The sequence below is a fragment of the Clupea harengus genome, chromosome 23 (assembly GCF_900700415.2).
Source record: "Clupea harengus chromosome 23, Ch_v2.0.2, whole genome shotgun sequence".
Lineage (NCBI taxonomy): Eukaryota > Metazoa > Chordata > Actinopteri > Clupeiformes > Clupeidae > Clupea > Clupea harengus.
Genome location: NC_045174.1, coordinates 13,479,648 through 13,499,067, shown reverse-complemented (window position 1 = coordinate 13,499,067; position 19,420 = coordinate 13,479,648). Strand labels below are relative to the sequence as shown.

Below are 19,420 nucleotides of genomic sequence, written 5' to 3'. Positions count from 1 at the left end.
TCCTTTCCTTAATCCCTTCATATAGAGCTGTCTAACATGCAATATTGTTCTTCTACAGGACAGAACAAGATACTATGCTCCACAAAATAAGCATACAGAAACTAAAGGACTTATTACTTCACAAAACGGAAAACCATGGCAGTGTGGAAACAGTGACACCTCTTGATCACAGGTAAGTTATGGCGAAACTGCTTAATTGTATCTCCTTATAACGAGAGAGAGAGGATATGGTCACATTGCAGACATATTCTGTTTCCACATTCGATTTGCTTGTTTAGTAAGAGAAAGCACTAACTTGATTTTGACAGTGGTTACATGCTATATTAAATTTGTCCTTTTATTGCCCCCAGTGCTGACGTTAACCTTCGCGTAAAGCGCGCCCCGCCAAGAGGATGCCAACTTGGCACTTGTCAAGTGCACAATCTGGCAGACACATTGTACCGAATTGGTAGCACCAACGGCAAAGACAAGTCCCAAAAAGCTAATGACCCCAAAGGATATGGGCGCTGAGGACAAGGAACAAGCCTGGGATCGATTAGACTGTGGGGGGGACGGGGGACGGGGGACGGGGACGACGACGACGACGACGACATGTGTGACCAGAGGAGCTCAGCACTTGATTGAACTCATCTGTTCTCTTCTCTTTACTGGACTGAATGTACTGACTGGTACTCATTATTTTAACATGGAGACAATGCGAGGAGTGAAATATGAGTAGTTAGCCCATATGAATGTAGTTCAGTGTGTTTCACAACCTAGCTGCTTATGCATAATATATATTTTATTTTATGAGTCTAATGTAAGTTCTACCAATTTATGAATATAAGATACATTATCAAATGTTATATTTCACTTTTGGTCCTTAAGTGATGTTAGAATCAGACGTATAGGGCTAGGCCCTAAAAGTTGTTTTAACTAATAAGATGAACATAAGTGGACAAATGGAGAATCAACGACAAATTTGCACAATAAAGCATTTTCGATTCAAGTCAGTGTGTGTGTGTATTTGCTGTAATGTGTAATTTGATGTTGGCACATCCTTGTGTTTTGCATACATTTGATCGCTCATCACCTGCCTGCAACAAACGTGTACATTAACCCACCAGCAATGTAATGGACGCAAATTAATAGGAAATCCATTATAGCTGGCAGGCTTTTGCAAGTTTTGAATTGACATAATTTGATGGTGTTCTTAGCTGTCTCAGCTCAATCTATATGTGTGAACGGCGTAGCGTAATTGCTAATAATTATTATTTAACGCAGTATTTTGAATTGACCCAGACCCATTGTTTACTAGGTGGTATGCCACAGACCTGTCCACGGGTGTGGTTTCATCCTTCTGAATGATGCTATGGTGCACTGCTTGGTTTAGCTAAATTGAGAATCTCTTAATCGCACTCAAACAAGGAAGCTTCTTCAGAGCAATGCGATCGGTGTAGTAGCCTAATTGGCGATATAGCCTACGGCTCTGCAGGCGAAAAGGTCATGATGGAAATAGCGTCAATGTAATTTGAGATCTGAATGTAAAATGGCTTTTGATATGACTGACAAAGTGAATTAAGTCAAGCAGAAGGGATCATAGCTCGCAAGTTTATGGACAACTGACGACTTGCCATAACGTCAGGGATACTCTCCACAATCACTGCGGACACATAGTGCGCAGTGAAATTGGCTGACAGCCGCGCTTCCCGTTTTGACACTGGGTGAGCGCGCCTTGAAGAGTAGGCTAACAACAGTTGGGGCTACCTCCCATTCTTCATGTACACCTTCTTTATTTGGGCCACACCCCACTTCTGGACTTCACCTGAATCAACAGGTAGTTAACACCAGCCATGTACAAGCGAAAGAACCGAGGCTCAGGCGAACTTTAAGTTTTAAACCAGTTATATTCTGTCTGAGATTATAATGTCTGTTAAGTTTCTCAAGAAAAACAGAGGGATGGACGATTCAGAAGTCGACGGAGGAGAGAAGAAGGGAGGTGGAATAACAAAAAACGAGAAAGACCAGGTAGGGAGGGAAGAACAGACGGTGGTGAATGCTGACGGAGACATGACATAAGCAAGCCAAACAAAAAGTGAACGATAGCCTACCTCGAACAGATTTATAACGCCTACACCAATAACTAACTTTGAAAACAGTTTTCACGAGAAGAAAGTTCAAGTTACCGCATGTAATGCAATGCAGTGTTGCAAAGCAATAGCGTGTAAACATGAAAGAAGAATGCGGAACTCAAAGTGGCCACGGTTAACCACGCGTCATAGTCTCAGGATGTTTAGGTTGGCAGTCAAAGAAGGCGCCCCAAGTTTTGTGACCGTATGAATGAATCAGCTACAACAGTTAGCACGCAGTAAATTCGCATATAACGTGTGGTTTTGTAATACTAGTTCCAGGAAATGTGCCCCTTTTGAAAAGGGTAGTCTGCCTTAACACCGCCTACACTCAAGACAATCGAGACAATTTAAGTGTGTTTGCATTCGTGCTTTTAAGAAGTGGCATTTTAAATAACATTACCATTTTTGTTTGTATTCTGCAATCCTCAGTTTTGTTTTTCTGGGAATGTAACAACAACCATTTTGTTTCTAGAGTTGGCTCCCCAAAGTAATCAAAAAGAGATTGTGCACGACATTTGTGGAAGATACCTCCAGGTGAGAGTGAGCTAGGATATGTTGTTGCTCTTGAGATTTTTCTGTTTTTCTGTTACAGTTGCTCTTTTGTTGTGTGCTGTACCCCTTGTTTTGACCTGTACCCCTTGTTTTGTACTTTGTACCTCTTGTGTGAAGCTGTAGCCTTGTTTTTGTCATGTACCCAGCAATGGGCAGCAGTGCCAATGTGGGGGACCCAGGAAGGAACATCAGTCAGTTGCCCTGGGTGACTACTTCAGCACTGCCATGGTTACCCACTGGAACTCAGCTCAGCATTCCTCGGAATCTGCCACGGATGCCTTTGGAGAGGTGGAGTTTGACGGGGCCAGTAAGAGACACAGCTGCGTGAGTGAACATCGTGTGGGCTACTGTATCAGCTAGATAGGCAGATATGAAAAACCTACAAGAGTGAATGAGGTTTTTTGGTTATGCTATATGTCTGACAGCAAGGGTATTGGTGTCATCTGCAGTCCTATCCGATGCTGTTTAATTCAGTGAAGGGTACTAACATCCTTTGTCTTGGAGAGACAGCTGTGGTGACAGCTGTAGTGGGATAGATTACAAATCTATACGTTGTCACAAAGAGTTCTTTATAAATGTACTCTCAGATCACAATAATGAAGATCACTGTCTTAGATACACCTGAATGATTAAATCAAGAACTTTGGTTTAAAGGGTTTTGAATCTCTCTCTTCCTTTTCTGTTTAGCAAGGATAACCTTTACAAAAAAATAGTTTGTAAATACAATCTTAAACCTAATGATTGTTTTTAAAGAAAAACACCCCAAAGGTTACTTCATTCTGCTCCACTGTATCCCTCATTCAGTACTTGCGTCTCTCCTCCGAAACCCAACCCTTAATCGCCTACAACCTCATGACGGCCCACTGGGGCCTAAGTTTGCCCAACCTGGTGGTGTCCGTGGTGGGCGGAGAGGGCAAGTCAAAGGTCCAGACGTGGGTGCGAGAGGTGCTGCGACAGGGACTCGTCAAGGCGTCCCAAGGCACAGGTACAAGTCACATGACCTCAACACTAAGAGTAGGGCTTTGACAGAGTGGCTTCATCAGAGGGCAAATACAAAAGCAGTTAAAGAGAATGCATGCTTTTACTTTCATCGCCTATGTTTACATCATAATTATAACGTCAATCAACATCTACCATTTCTTTCGCTTTTGTAGTGCCATGAAATACAGTAATTATAAACGAAATACTTAATCAATTTATTTTATTTTCCTTCATCATCTTTTTTGTTTAAATGTTGCTGTGTATGGTGAAGTATGTATGTACTTATGTAGCATTTTCCCCTTGAAAAACTGGTTGGAACTGTAATGATATTTGAGAGAGGGTTGTACATTTATTAATTCAAGTTGCATTACTCCAAAGTAAGGTTACAGAATTTGAAATTCCAACTACTCACTTAGTGACTCAATCAGCTGATGTAATGATTTGAAAACATTGTAGGCTAATGACCCCAGTTGTCATTTGGTATGTTATCTTTTCTTCTTCTGTCAGTGTAACCTCTGTCTTTGTTTCGTACCCATGTGCAAACACACACACACACACACACACACACACACACAGGGGCATGGATCCTAACAGAAGGTTTGCGAGAGGGTGTTGGGCGTTGTGTTGGGGAGGCTGTCAGGGACCATGCCACTGCTGCAGCCTCTGTCTCTCAAAATAAGGTCGTTGCCATAGGGATTGCACCATGGGGGCTGGTGCATAATCGGCAACAGCTAATCAACCCTGAGGTACTCGTCAATCCGACAATAACAATTGCAACACTTTATCTACACATACACATACACACACACACACACACACACACACACACACACTGAGATTAATTCACTCCCCTCTCTGTCCTACTCTCCTTGTGACTCTTAGGGCAGCTTCCCAGCAAAGTACCATGCTGAAAACCAGTTCAGTGACTTATGTTGCCTTGACAAGAACTACCAGGCCTTCTTGCTGGTGGATGATGGGAGTGCAGGCCGCCGAGGGGGTGAGGCTGGTTTCAGGGCCTGCCTGGAAGACTACATATCCCACCAGCGTACTGGGATATGGGGTGAGGCAGTCAGGAGTCATTTCCTGTTGCATGAAGCACATTAAAGCACACTACAAGTATAAGTCACAACAGAAATAATGACCATATGTACTAGCATTTGGTCCTCAGAAGTCCAGAACAGTTCAACTGTATGATGCCTGTGTAAAAGTGGTTATTCATAAACATCTTTCTCTGATTTATAAGCTGGAAAAAAATGGACTTACCACATAAGTTATTCCTATTACCCATTTGCCCCTTATTTATCGACTACACTCTGCTTTTGGTTGTTTAAACAGGTTAATGTTTTATGGTATCTGTCTGACTTCTAGAGTGCCTGTGCTTTGTGTGTGTTTGTGTTTTTGTAGGTAGTGGAACAATCAATATTCCGGTTCTGTGTATGCTAGTGTCTGGAGAGGTCAGCCTTATGGAGGTGAGTCGAGGGAAAATGTGCTTTAGAATTTGTCTTGAACATACAATGGGGAAAATAAGTATTTGAACCCCTGCCGATTTCGCAAGTTTGACCACTTGCAAAGAAATGTGTGATCTATAATTGTAATAGTAGGTGTATTTTAACAGTGAGAAACAGAATATCAACAAAAAAAATCCAGAAAACTGCATTTTATAACATTTATGACTTAATTTGCATTTGATGCAGAAAATAAGTATTTAAACCCCTAGCAAAACATGACTTAGTACTTGGTGGAATAACCCTTGTTGGCAAGCACAGACGTCAGACTTTTCTTGTAGTTGGTCACCAGGTTTACACACATCTCAAAAGGGATTTTGGCAGATCCTCTCCAAATCCTTAAGGTTGCGTTTTCAATGGGAGGGAATGAGGGAATAAGGTTCAAGCCCAATATTCCACGTTACATGGCCCCATCCATAGTCCCCTCGATGCAGTGGAGTCGTCCTGTACCCTTGGCAGAGAAACAGCCCCAACGCATAATGTTTCCACCTCCATGCTTGACGGTGGGGATGGTGTCATATTCAGCATTCTTCCCCCTCCAAACCCGGCAAGTCGAGTTGATGCCAGAGCTTGATTTTGGTCTCATCTGACCACATCCTGTCTCCCAATCCTCCTTAGAATCATTTAAGTGTTCATTGGCAAACTTCAGACGGCCCTGTACATGTGCTTCCTTGAGCAGGGGGATCTTGCGAGTGCTGCAGTACTTCAAACCGTTACGGCGTAGTGTGTTGCCAATGGTTTTCTTGGTGACTGTGGTCCCAGCTGCCTTGAGATCATTCACAAGCTCCCCCTGTGTAGTTCTGGTGTTATTCTGCACCTTTCGGATGATCACCGATACCGCACGAGGGGATATCTTGCATGGAGCCCCAGACCTAGAGCGATTGACAGTTGTTTGGTGTTGCTTCCATTAATGAATAATCGCACCAATAGTTGTCTGCTTCTCACCAAGCTGCTTGCCGATGGTTTTGTAACCCATTCCAGCCTTGTGCAGGTCTACAATCTTATCTCTGACGTCCTTGGTCAACTCTTTGGTCTTGCCCATGGTGGTGAGGTTGAAGGTGTGAAGTATGATTCTTTGGACAGGTTTCTTTTATACACGTCACCAGTTGAGATCAGGTGTACCTTGTTAGGCCTAATGAGGACTAATCTGTGTGCTTCTTGGGCACATAACTGGTCATTGGGAGCCAGAATTCTTGCTGTTTGCTTGGGGGTTCAAATACTTATTTTCTGCATCAAATACAAATAAAGTCATAAATGTTATAAAATGCAGTTTTCTAGATTTGTTTGTTGATATTCTATTTCTCACTGTTAAAATACACCTACCATGACAATTATAGATCACACATTTCTTTGCAAGTGGCCAAACTTGCGAAATCGGCAGGGGTTCAAATACTTATTTCCCCCACTGTATATGAACGAAGTTTAGTTCCTTAAGTTTATCTGCCTCAGTTTGACATTATGTCTTTGACATCATTTATTATTATTATTTAATAATTATTTGCAATTATTATTTTGGAGTTGCAGCAATAACACATATGTACAGTCTCAGACACTTCACTCATCTCTGTTTTAAGACCTTCTTAATTTCCCACGTTTGCAATACCCACATGCTCACTTTATTTAATAGCATTTAACATCATTGTGTTCTTAATTTCAAGCTTCTCAAAAAGGGACTGTTGATATGTGATGTTGGATTGTCTCAGTTCAGATACACTAGGTTTAGATTGTCCTTATTGTTGCAAGTCTGTAATAATGATACTCTCTTTTGCTGCAGAGATTGGATCTCTCTTTGAAAAAGGGCATGCCCTGGTTGGTCCTGGTTGGCTCTGGTGGTGTGGCCAACCTGGTGGGTGACCTTCTGGATAATCCGTTGGTCTCGACCGGTGGTGGGGAGACTAAGAGCGAAGCGGGGTCCGGTGGAGACCTGAAAGAGAGGCTGGCAGAGCGAGTCAGGAAGCACCTCCCCTCTGAGACGGACACCGACAAACTCACTGAGAGAGTAGGTGATATGGTTGGAGATCACCAGAAGATATACAGGAACCTTGATCCAGTTCAGTCTTGGTTATAAAATCATAAAATAAACAGTATTCTTTCAACAATGTTCATCCCTGTAAGTGGTTTCGTGCTCACTGCATATGGCTGCAACAAACTATTGTGATATTCAGAGAAAAACTAAACTGTCAACATAGTGTATATCATTTCAAAACCTTTTTTCAGAGACTGTCAAATTGACAGTTTTTCCCCTAGCTCTATTGGTGGTAAATAGGCTTTCAACTGGTACAGCACCAAGCAACCACCCTTAGCTCAGATCCACCTGTCTCCTCTTTTCTTTACAGGCACTCCGCATCTACCAGAACAGAGACCTGATCTCCATCTACAATAGAGATCAAGAGGGACCGGATGACTTTGACACCGTGCTGCTCAGAGCTCTCGTCAAAGGTAGAGCGGACTGATGTGTTTATCTTGAGCATGGAGTGCCTAACTTTGGCACACAGAATTACATGTTTGCAATGACGCCTTTCAATATGAGACAATTACAAGAATGTAAGATTCAGTTCCAATAGCCTTGCAAATGGTGAAGGCCTGGGGGGGAAGGCAGTATTATTTTGAATGTCTCATTCTGAATAGCTGTGTGTGTGTGTGTTTTAGCTAGCAAACGCCGCACTTCGGCAGACTCAAGCCCTTACACCGAGGAGCTGAAGCTTGCTGTGACCTGGAACAGGGTGGACATCGCCAGGAGTGAGCTGTTCAACGGAGACATCCACTGGAAGGTGAGGTGGAATGGGTGACTGAGAAAACAATGTGGCAAGAAAACTCATCTGGCATGGGAGCTTTTGTAACATAAAAGCATCACTCAAAGTACCTCTAAAATATGTATTAGGTTTTAGTCTTTAAGGACACTGTAATAGGTCTATTAGGTTTTAAAGCAACACTATGAAACAATTTGACACTTTTTGAGGTATGGTTTTATAGGCAACTAGTTTTGGTACCATCCTCAAATTCATTTTGATAGCATATGTTCATGTGAAGGACAGATAAACACCTGTCTTTCCCACTAGCCATCCAGGATATGCACTATGTAGTTCTGTGTTCCGGGCTGGAATACCTTGCAAAAATGGGAGAAAAGCTTTCACAGCATCACATTGCCAGCTATACTAACAAAAGACACCAGATAGTGTGTTGGCAAGCTTCTATCAGTGCCAGTTGGGCTGCTGGTGGTGTTTGCAAGGTTTTTGCATGCCTTCTAGGTAGTTAGCTTGCTAGTTTTGGAACAGAATTACTTATTGCTGCTTTAATACATTTAAATTCCACACATCATGAATATGCGTTACAGTTATTTCTTTTTTTATGATCTAGTCATAAGTAGTCAGTTGTAACTACTCTGGGAGACTAAGGCATACTGTATGTATTGTTTGTTATTCAGTGTGGCGACTTAGAAGACTCCATGACTGACGCACTAGTCAATGACAAGCCAGAGTTTGTACGCCTCTTCACTGAGAATGGCTTGAACATCCTGGACTACCTGACCTATGGGAAATTGGAGAGCCTGTATCGCACTGTTTCCGCTAGCTCCGTCGTCTACACCCTTCTCCAGCGCCACCTCAGTGAACGTAAAGCAGTGACGGGCACGGGCCTGAGCCCGGGCCTGGGCTCCTCAAACTCCCTCGATGACCTGCTGGCGTCCTCCCCAAAGGAACTGGAAATGAGCCGCCCGGTCAAGGAGGTCAGCCTCTTTGAGGTGAGGGGTCAGATTGCTTCACTGAAATAGCCATGGTTCTGGGGTTAGGTGTTTTTTGTGTCTCTGGGTTTCCATAGATTTTTTACACTCGGCACTGTGTTGGCATAGGTTTGTTTACAAATAGTGTTTACTTTATTGGCATTTTTAATCTGAATAGAAATGTGTACTATACTATACTATTACTATAAATGTATGCATAAATATATTTTGAGATGGTTTGAAAATACAGTACAGTACAGCGAACCTGTTGAGTTTTTGCTGTCCCCTGTTGAGGTGGTTTGCGTTGTACTCTCTAGACTTTACACAACATCGTTCAGTTATGGCAGTCATGATGGTGAGCTGGGATCTATTTCTTTTGGCTTCCTGTTCTGTGGGCTCAGTCATCAGATTCAAAGAAACAAAGTAACGTCTCACCAGGGAAGAGGCCTATGGGACATTGTTGTCGTGTAAAATGTAGAAAGTAAACTGACTGGATGCTTAGAGTGCAGAAAATGTTATTTACGTGTCTGTTGACTTGCAACAGGAAATGTGCTGGAACTGACCCTACTCTCTGCGTTTCCTTGCAGGTGTCTCGCGTCCTTGAAGATTTGTTAGGGGATGTGTGTCAGGGTTTTTACCATGCCCTCTTATCACTTGACAAAACGACCTCTAAGAGAAGAGCTTTTAAGGTAAAGCCACCTTAAACAGGATGGTGCTTGCATTTGCTTTCACACATTCATCTGACAGAGATTCTCAGCCTAGTCATCTTACATACAGTAGTTCAGTACATTACAGTAATGGTTCTCTCTCTAGACGACACTACATAGTTGGATGAAGTGACACATGAACGACACTTCTTCTTGTTCGTTCTTGTAATTTCTTGTCTTTGTGTCAGTAGTTGTCCTTTCTTGGTGCTTGTCATCGAGACATCATTGTGTAAAAGTTCGAACCACACACATATTAGAGATGTGTACTTGTGTACTGTGTGTGTTGATTAAGTGGGTCATCCTCTCGTTTTGTGTTGTAGAAAGTGTGTAAGTTCCTGCAGGGCCCGTGTGTGTACCGAAAACAGCGCTGCTTCTACCCCTGGGCTTCGCTCTTCATCTGGGCCGTGCTTCAGAACCGCAGGGAGATGGCCATCTACTTCTGGGAGATGGTAAAGCGCCTCCGAGTCACTTTAGGGTCAGGGATGTCTAATTTAAAGTTTGACTTCATGAAATGTTTTTTTTTTTTTAAATGTTCACGTCTTACCATTACTACTCTCACGTCATGTCTGCTTGTTTTAGGTAAGTGTCCACTGACTGAGGTTTCAGTAGTTATAACTCAAGAAGAGAGAACTCAGAAAGAAAACAATAGGCCATATGTTTTTCTCTCTTTTTTTCTCTCTCTCTCTCGTCTGTCAGACTGGAGAGTCTGTGCTTAGTGCCTTGTGTGGCTGTAAGCTCCTGAGGGAACTGTCCAGACTGGAGGTGGAGACAGAGACCATAAAGTCCATGAAGGAGCTGGCACAGATGTTTGAGAACCTGGCGTATGGTACGTGAAACTGACAGAGTGCTGAGAGAAAGACTGTTCATGTTTTTAATCCATATCATGAAATGAGTATTTAGGAACCTTGGCCATGGGTCGGTATGTGGGTATAGTTAATTATTCTCTCTCTCTCTCTCTCTTTTTGTGTCTGTCTACCTGTCTGTCTGTCTCTCTGTCTGTATGCCTGTCTGTCTGCAGGTGTGTTCAGTAAGTGCTATGAGAGCAGTGAGAGTCGCTCGTTCACGCTGCTCATCAGGACGTCTCCGGTGTGGGGCGGGGCCACCTGTCTTCAGATGGCCATGGCAGCCGACGCTCGCTACTTCTTCAGTCACGACGGGGTGCAGGTCAGCTGGGAGCTGGGTTTTATTTAAATTTTATTTAAATTTTATTATTTTAAATTGGAATCTCTGAGAAGCACGGGTATTCTAATTTGGAATGAAAACTGCTCCAGAAATGTTCTGTCACCACAAAACATATTAAGTGTGAGCAATAAAGACGCTTAAGATGTGTACCAGAGAGGTCTGACAGATGGAGCAAATGGTTTTGAAATTTTCAATCAAGCTAATTGTTTTCACTCACATATAAACTAAATTCCTCCACGGTTGTCTCCAGACATATATTGTGAAATATGTATACAAGACTAGTGAAATGGAGTACATAGTTTTCATTCAAGCTGACCTTGTTCCTTAGATATTGCAACTTCACAACAACTAGTCTTGAAGTTTCTTTCATTTCTGATGCAGTTTTCTGACCCAGATTACCATATTCACAACCCTCACTGATTTTTTCTGTTTCCCCCCCCCCCCCCCCCCCATCTCCGTCTGGAATTTGTCCCTGTATTTCCCTGGCAGTCCCTGTTGTCTCAGATCTGGTGGGGGGACATGGACAGAAGCACAGAGGTGTCGAAACTCATCTTGACCTTTTTCATCCCTCCTCTCTGCTACACCAGCCTCATCTCCTTCAGGTGCGTGGAACTCCGGTCTTGTCATTTCATTTCTCCCCGTCGGTTTCTTACTGATCTCAAGTTGTTTCATCGGCCAATGAAGGATCAAAGATGATGGATGACTCCAATGGATGACTATATTCATTCATATGATTTCTATCAACAAAATTAAGAAAACTAAAATGTATCATAATTATATCAAATGTATCATAAAGCTATAAACAACAACAACATAGTCAAAAATATTTTGTTGATGTTGTCTGTTACTGAACTAATGGTATTATTTTTGGCTCAAAGGCCATTTTTAAGTCCTAAGAATGAACATCAGGCTATGGTGTGGAATGCACACTAGATTTGTTTGTGTTTATGTTCTTCTCCGCTCCGTGGTAGGAAGCCGCAGGTGGCAGAGGAGTCAAAGACGGAGGCAGAAGCAGGAGGCTCCCGGACGAGAGACCATCACAGCCTCTACGGAGAGACAGTCTTCTCCTACTCCGACATCAAACACCTGAGTCCTGAGTACGTTAGTGTGTTTGTGGCTTCTATTTCTGGGTTAGATTGCTTGTTTAGTGTATTTGAGTTGTAAGCCTAAATCTGTAAGCCTAAATCTGTTGGTCTCATTCACTAATTCTTTTGCACATTTTCTTCACCACCTTGTGTTTCACTGTCTTTCTTTCAATCTCCCTTTCTTTCTCTCTCTGTCTCTGTCTCTCTCTCTGTCTCTGTCTCTCTCTCTCTCTCTCTCTCTCTCTCTCTCTCTCTCTCTCTTACCTTCCCTCTGCCTGTCTTACCTCCCCTCTCTCCTTTTCTCTCATAAACACACACAACTCTGGTGGCACGGTCATGTGACAGAGAAGCAAAAGAGGACGAAGCTGAAGACCATATAAGGACAACCACCAAAGGTCTGTGCCATCCTCCTCCTCCTCCTCCTCCACCACCACCACCACCACCATCACCTCATTCTCTCTCATCACTCATTATTCCTTTCGACATTCAACATTTCTTTTTTAGATATCCCTTCTATATCCCACCCTTCTTGTTTCACTGGTCACGACCCTCTGGTCACCTATGCTGCACCATCCACGTGTTGCATTCCCAGTGTGCCACTGTCTGTAGTCCTCCAGCACTATCTCCAGTTTCTCTGCAGCAGTTTTATTGCGGCCACCCTTTCACCCTTCTTCTCCACCTTGCTGTCTTTCTCTCTGTCTGTATCAGTGTGTTTCTCTTTCTTTGTACTAGTGTTTATGAAACACACTGAAATATTGAAATTAATTTGACGCATTGGTAAGTAGATGCATTGATGACATTAATCAGTCCCTCCAGGATTTTGCGAGGGTTGTTGAGGTCAAAAGTTACTGAATTTGCTGTGACAATTCTCAGAAATTGCAAATAAAATTGTGGTGATTTTGACTTAAATAAAATCACAATTAAAAAAATGCGGAAATATTGCAGTAATAAGAGAACATTGCAACCCGCTAAATGCAATCGCAGGACATTTCTTGAATTCGTGAAAACGCAAGATTGCAAAATCCTTGAGGGACTGGTTAATACTGGGAAACGCATCGATTCTGATGTAAGAATTTGATTACGTCACAGTTGATATTAATTCATTGATCTGTCCAATGTCTGATCCAATTGTCTATCTGTGTGTTTATCTGTCTAACTGTCTGGCTATCTGTGTGTTTATCTTTGTGTCTGTCTGTCTATCTGTGTGTCTGTCTGTCTAACTGTCTGTCTATCTGTGTGTCTATCTGTCTAACTGTCTCAGGTCCCTCACTGCCACCAAAGCGTCCTTTTGTGTTCTCGCGCTGGCGCCAATTCTGGTACGCACCTGTGACATCATTCCTTGGCAACGTCCTGATGTACTTCCTCTTCCTGTTCCTCTATGCTTATGTCTTATTGGTGGACTTCAAGCCGCCACCTCCACGAGGCCCAGCAATATCTGAATATGTGCTATACTTCTGGGTCTTCACAATTGTCTGCGAGGAGATTCGAGAGGTATCTACCCAAAAAAAATTGCTCAGCAAATGCCTAAATGTCTAAACTATGTAATTTTCTGTTTCAAAACAAAAATGCTCCCATACTTAAATATTTAATAGTCATAGTTGGGTTGAAATTGAAGGTTGTCCCAGATTCTCTCTTTTCTTTCTCTCCCTCTCTGTCGCAGACATTTTTGGTTGGCAGCCTGAGCCTTCGTCAGAGGTTAAGGCTGTATTCACAGGATGTATGGAATATGTGTGACCTTGTGGCCATCTTCCTCTTTGGGCTTGGCCTTTGCTGCAGGTATGGCAATCACTGATTGGCTCAATGAGTCTTTGGCGAGTGACATTCTCTTTTTAGACCAGCAGAGGGCATTGTTGTATTGAAGTGAAGTTGTGAAATCTTGAAATAGTAATGCCCGGTGTGGTTTTGTTTGCATGTCTGAGTGAGAGTGTGTGCTACCTGTATATTTTTGCTCAGGTTAGTGCTGGTGAGTTTTTGTCTGTACATGTGTACTTGCCTGTGGTGTGTAATGTGTGTGTGTGTGTGTGTGTGTGTGTGTGTGTGTGTGTGTGTGTTAGGATGTTCAAGCGGACATATGAGCTGGGCCGCGGTGCTCTGTGTCTGGACTACATGGTGTTCACCATCAGACTTATTCACATCTTTGCCTTTCATCGGCAGCTCGGGCCAAAGATCATCATCGTCGGCAAGATGGTAGGAGGCAGTTCTTTTAACTTAAGTTAGGCAGCACTTTTTCTATTCTCAGTAGGTGGCGCTATTTGGTATGTTCTCCTTTTCGATGTTGCTCTGGTAGCATGCTTAGCACAGCATCACAGCTCATAGCTCCAGTTAGTGAAACATAAATCAGTGTTGGATTCCTTACAAGCTGTCATGAATTCCGTTAGAAACATGGCGCTGTCATTAGTCAAGTCAAGTCAAATTTATTTATAAAGCACATTTAAAAACAACTCACGTTGACCAGTGCTGTACAATTAGATCACAATAATAGAAAACAGAAACACTCAACTACGCATCTATATACACAGAAAGCAAGTATGCAAATCATTAACTCAGATCAGGAGGATCCAAATGCTACAGAATAAAAGTGGGTTTTGAGCCTGGACTTGAAGAAGTCAATAGAGGGGTCTGATCTGATAGAGAGGGGGATGCTGTTCCACAGTCTAGGGGCTACAACAGCAAAAATGCGATCACCCTAGTTATGTGGTAGTACACACATGTTATGTATGTTAATGTATACTGTATTTGACTGATTTAACCTAATACATTTTCCCCTCCTGCACCACCAGATGAAGGACATCTTCTTCTTCCTCTTCTTCCTGGCAGTGTGGATTATGGCGTATGGAGTGGCCAACCAGGCGCTTCTGTACGCCTATGACCCGCGTCCTGATCGGATATTTCGCCGGGTGTTCTACAGGCCCTATCTACATATATTTGGACAGATTCCTGTGGAGGAAGTCGATAGTAATCAACTTCTATGTTCTTTGTTCTCATTCAGATATTTGCTCTGTCATCTCTTTCAATGCTGTTCTACAGTGTTATTTGGGTTATTTATTATTCTAAGAGGAGACTTTGAAATGTTGAGAAATTTTACATTCTGTTAACATTTCTCCCTCCCTCTCTCCCTCTCTCCCTCCCTCCCTCCCTCTCTCTGTGTGTGTGTGTGTGTGTGTGTGTGTGTGTGTGTGTGTGTGTGTGTGTGTGTGTGTGTGTGTGTGTGTGTGTGTGTGTGTGTGTGTGTGTGTGTGTGTGTGTGTGTGTGTGTGTGTGTGTGTGTGTGTGTAGCTGGAAAGCAGTGGGACATGCCCTGCACTGATAACAGGACACTGATCGCCGAGGGGGCTGAGCCCTGTAGGGACATCTATGCTAACTGGCTAGTGGTCATCCTGCTGGTGGTCTTCCTGCTGGTCACCAACATTCTGCTCATCAACCTGCTTATTGCCATGTTCAGGTAAACTCAAATTGATTTCTCCTCACAAACCTTTGGTCTTTTTTATCTTTGTACCTTAGCCCCCATCCCCCCATATACAGACGTGGACAAAATTGTTAAAGGAAGAAAAAGCCACAATGGTCACTGAAATAACTTGAAACTGACAAAAGTAATAATAAATTAAAAAAATACTGAAAATGAACTAATGAAAATGTAGACATTGCTTTTGAATTGTGGTTCAACAGAATATTAAAAAAAAAAAAACCGAATTAAACTGGCCTGGACAAAAATGATGGTACCCCTAGAAAAGATTTAAAATAATTTGACCATAGAGACATGTTAAACTAAGGTGTGTCCTCTAATTAGCATTACAGGCTTCTTCAAACTTGTAATCAGTCAGTCTGCCTATTTAAAGGGTGAAAAGTAGTCACTGTGGTGTTTGGTATCATGGTGTGTACCACACTGAACATGGACCACAGAAAGCTAAGGACAGAGTTGTCTCAGGAGATTCGAAAGAAAATTATAGGCAAGCATGTTAACGGTAAAGGCTATAAGACCATCTCCAAGCAGCTTGATATTCCTGTGACAACAGTTGCACATATTATTCAGAAGTTTAAGGTCCAGGGGACTGTAGCCAACCTCCCTGGACGCGGCTGCAAGAAGAAAATTGATGACAAATTGAAGAGACGGATAATACAAATGGTAACCAAAGTGCCCAGAACAACTTCCAAAGAGATTAGAGGTGAACTCCAAGGTCAAGGTACATCAGTGCCAGATCGCACCATCAGTCGCTGTTTGAGCCAAAGTCGACCGAGGAGGACACCACTGTTGAAAGCAAATCATAAAGCGAAACTGGAATTTGCCAAAATGCATATTGACAAGCCACAGGGCTTCTGGGAGAATGTCCTTTGGACAGACGAGACAAAACTGGAGCTTGTCAGTTTCAAGTTATTTCAGTGACAATTGTGGGTTTTTCCTTCTTTAAATGAAGGGTACCAACAATTGTGTCCACGTCTGTATATAGATAGTTAGATAATTAGATATAGATATAGAATATAGATATGTATATATAGATATACGTGTCTGTCCTTACACACACACACACACACACACACACATACGCACAAGTGCATGCTCATGTGTGTGTGTTACCTACTCTAGTTAGACTCATAGAAACACACACAGAGGCCTGAGGCCTAATCATATTCCTCATACTTGCAGCCTTGTGCCCTTTATAGAACATCTTAAAGTACTACTTTGTGAAAGATTGAAAGCACTCAAGGAGTTTGAAAGCTGAAAGAAGACTGGGACATCTTGTACCCCTGTACCTCTTTGTGCTCCAACCAGACAAGACCCAACTGTTCTTAAATGCTTTTTGTTAACTGATCAAATGCACTCTACCTTTTATTCATGCACTTAAAAAAATTGTAATTCTATGTTCTTATAGCTTGTTTTTCTGTGTTCTTTTATAATGCACTTAAGGTTTTTTTTTCTTTTTTTTTTTTTTTCTATTCTTTTATCTGTTATTTTGTGAAGCACTTTGAATGACCAATGTGTATGAACCGGGCTATATATATTTATAGGGTTAGGGTATATATATATATATATATATATATATATATATTATATGCCTTTGAGGAGTGCAAGTGGTGCGTTAAATTGAATTAGGCTGTAGCCTAGAAATACATGAGCGTAAAAATGTTCCCCTTCTGCACTCAGCTACACGTTCTCGAAAGTCCAGGAACACAGCGACACCTACTGGAAGTTCCAGCGTTACAACCTGATCGTGGAGTACCACACCCGACCTTCATCTTCCTCTCTCACCTGCACCTCTTTGTCAAGAGAAAGATCCGGAAGGTCCCCTCCATGAAGATCCACCATTTTGGTGAGATAAGGTTTTATTTGTAGTTGCCACGTAAAGAGTTTTGAAAGAATGTGCAACTCTGGCGTCACCTGTCACTGAATACACACACACACACACACACACGCATACCCTCAGCAGGGGCCTGTGTGGAATGGCTAATCTTAACCAAAGTCTGGTAAGGTCCAAAAATAAAAGCTCAGCTTTCAAATTGAGCACAGACAGCTGTCCTCTGTCCTTGCTGATATATATTATTTGAACGCCCTCTTATACATAAGATCCTAATTTAATCACATTTTTCATAAGAACGGCTTTGAAAACCACCAGCAGCAACATGATACAACTATTAATGATTTAACTTTAAATCATCAGTTGATTATAACTATGTCTTTTTCACGTCCCTTATTTTGCTAAAGACTGACGTTGTGTCCCTACATGGCACCTGTATCTTGCCAATGCTTCGCAGATGGGCAACATGCATTAGTTCTTAACCTCTGACCCCTCTGCAGCCCAGGAGCTGGAGGGAAAACCCGCAAACCGACTGATGACGTGGGAGGGCATTCAGAAGGAGAACTTCCTGTCCGACGAGAGCAAGAAGCAGAGGGCCAGCGATTCTGAGAGGCTCAAGCGGATGTCTGTCAAGTGAGCGTCCAGTGGACATTTCTGCCGAGGAGTGTTTTGCTCCTTTACCCTTAGCATGTTGTGGCTGTGCCACACTATACCAGGTTATACACAACAACAGTGCACCTAAAGAGAAGTTAAAGTTTATTTTTTTTCTTACAACGATATACGGTGGAGAGCTCCCCGTTAACCTAAACTATACTATGATTGTTTAAGTTACTCTTAATGTGCTGAGCCCAACGGTCTGCCCTCAATATTTATTTACTGGTTTTAATCTCATGAAATAATGGCATAAGCAAAAAAAAAATCAGGATAGATACTATACCAAGTGAAGATTTCTGAAGATTGTGTCAACATTTATTTTAATTTATCACAGATGTTTCCTAACCCAAAGCTTAATGTGACAGCTTACACCCTATCTTTACTGTAAAGTAGCCTGTACAGTTATGGAAACAAATCCACTTCCTAAAGTGTATCCTAATAACAAGGAAATAATGGTAATCAGGTCTTGTCTGATGGAAGGACAACCTGCAGCACTATTGTTCATGACTGCCCTTGAACTTGCCAGCACACACTGAAATTATGGGTAGGAAAAATTGTTGCCTGTCTCTAGGGCACTGATGCGTTGCCTCATCAGTTATTGTGTTCAGTTCCAAAACTGTTCACCTGTGCCTGTTTCTGTGTGGGTCAGGATACTTGTCATAGTGTTATGTCAGCATTGTTTACTCTTCACAAGGTCTGGATGATTTACGTCTTTCCGTCTGTCACAAACCTCTTGTCCCAAGCGAGGGAGAGCGGGCAGGAAGGATGTACATGGGTTTCACTTTATGTTCTCCATGGGAACTCAACCCATGACCTTTGTGGTGACCTTCGTAACTTGCTCTACTACTTGAGTTCAGTCTTCAAGCGAAGCAGTCTGATGCCTGATGGTATCACCAGTTACTGAGTTTTTTTTTTATTGTGGATGAAGAACTCTCTCTGTGTGTGTGTGTGTCTCTGTGTGTGTGTGTGTCTCTCTGTGTGTGTGTCTCTGTGTGTGTGTGTGTGTCTCTGTGTGTGTGTCTCTCTGTGTGTGTGTGTGTGTGTGTTTTTCTACAGAGTGGATGGTATGATCAAACAGATGGCTGAGATGAGGGATGTGGATCACAGGCTGCGATCTCTGGAGTCACAGGTATGTTACATTAAGATTCGCTGCACGTTTGGGCCCTACACAGAATTCTGATGTCTTAACGTGGTCACTTTGCCCAACTGTGTCCATGTGTTCTCATACCCCGCCCCCCCCTCTTTTTCTCTCTCTCTCTCTTTCTTCCCCTCTGCCCCCCTCCATCTCTCTCTCTCTCTTTCTCTTTCTGTCCCTCTTTCCCCCAGTTGGAGTTTTGCTCCAGTGCAATGCAGTGGATGATGGAGGGTATGACACAGAGTAATATGGTGAAGACCTCTTGCCCTCCGCCCACTCTCAGTGGTACGTCTCTCAGTCTCTCTTCACTTTTTATCCTGCTGTACATCTGTCAGTGACTTCTCAACAGCTTTCATCAAGTATGTTCTTACATTTCCAGAACGTGACGGACCTTTTGTTCCCTTTTCTCTTTTTCAGAAACACCGTCATCCTCTCAAGTGTCAAGTTGATTTACATTTTTTTCATAAAGTTTTTATCATACACACACACACACACACAC

General features: G+C 42.5%; 1 protein-coding gene across 1 annotated transcript; it reads left to right on the top strand.

Moving 5' to 3' along the window:
* The first annotated feature begins 1,368 nt into the window (after positions 1 to 1,368).
* LOC105909790 (transient receptor potential cation channel subfamily M member 4-like) lies at positions 1,369 to 19,420 on the top strand. Its single transcript, XM_031561165.2, is given in 29 exon segments — positions 1,369 to 2,007; positions 2,584 to 2,645; positions 2,810 to 2,987; positions 3,468 to 3,648; positions 4,221 to 4,390; positions 4,527 to 4,704; positions 5,049 to 5,113; positions 6,924 to 7,148; positions 7,486 to 7,588; positions 7,799 to 7,920; positions 8,574 to 8,888; positions 9,455 to 9,556; positions 9,895 to 10,023; positions 10,271 to 10,400; positions 10,593 to 10,738; positions 11,246 to 11,358; positions 11,728 to 11,853; positions 12,187 to 12,236; positions 13,103 to 13,332; positions 13,502 to 13,617; positions 13,896 to 14,028; positions 14,622 to 14,796; positions 15,118 to 15,283; positions 16,982 to 17,067; positions 17,070 to 17,147; positions 17,633 to 17,765; positions 18,843 to 18,915; positions 19,113 to 19,206; positions 19,339 to 19,420. Coding segments are annotated over 29 exon segments (3,813 nt in total). The 5' UTR covers positions 1,369 to 1,905; the 3' UTR covers positions 19,371 to 19,420.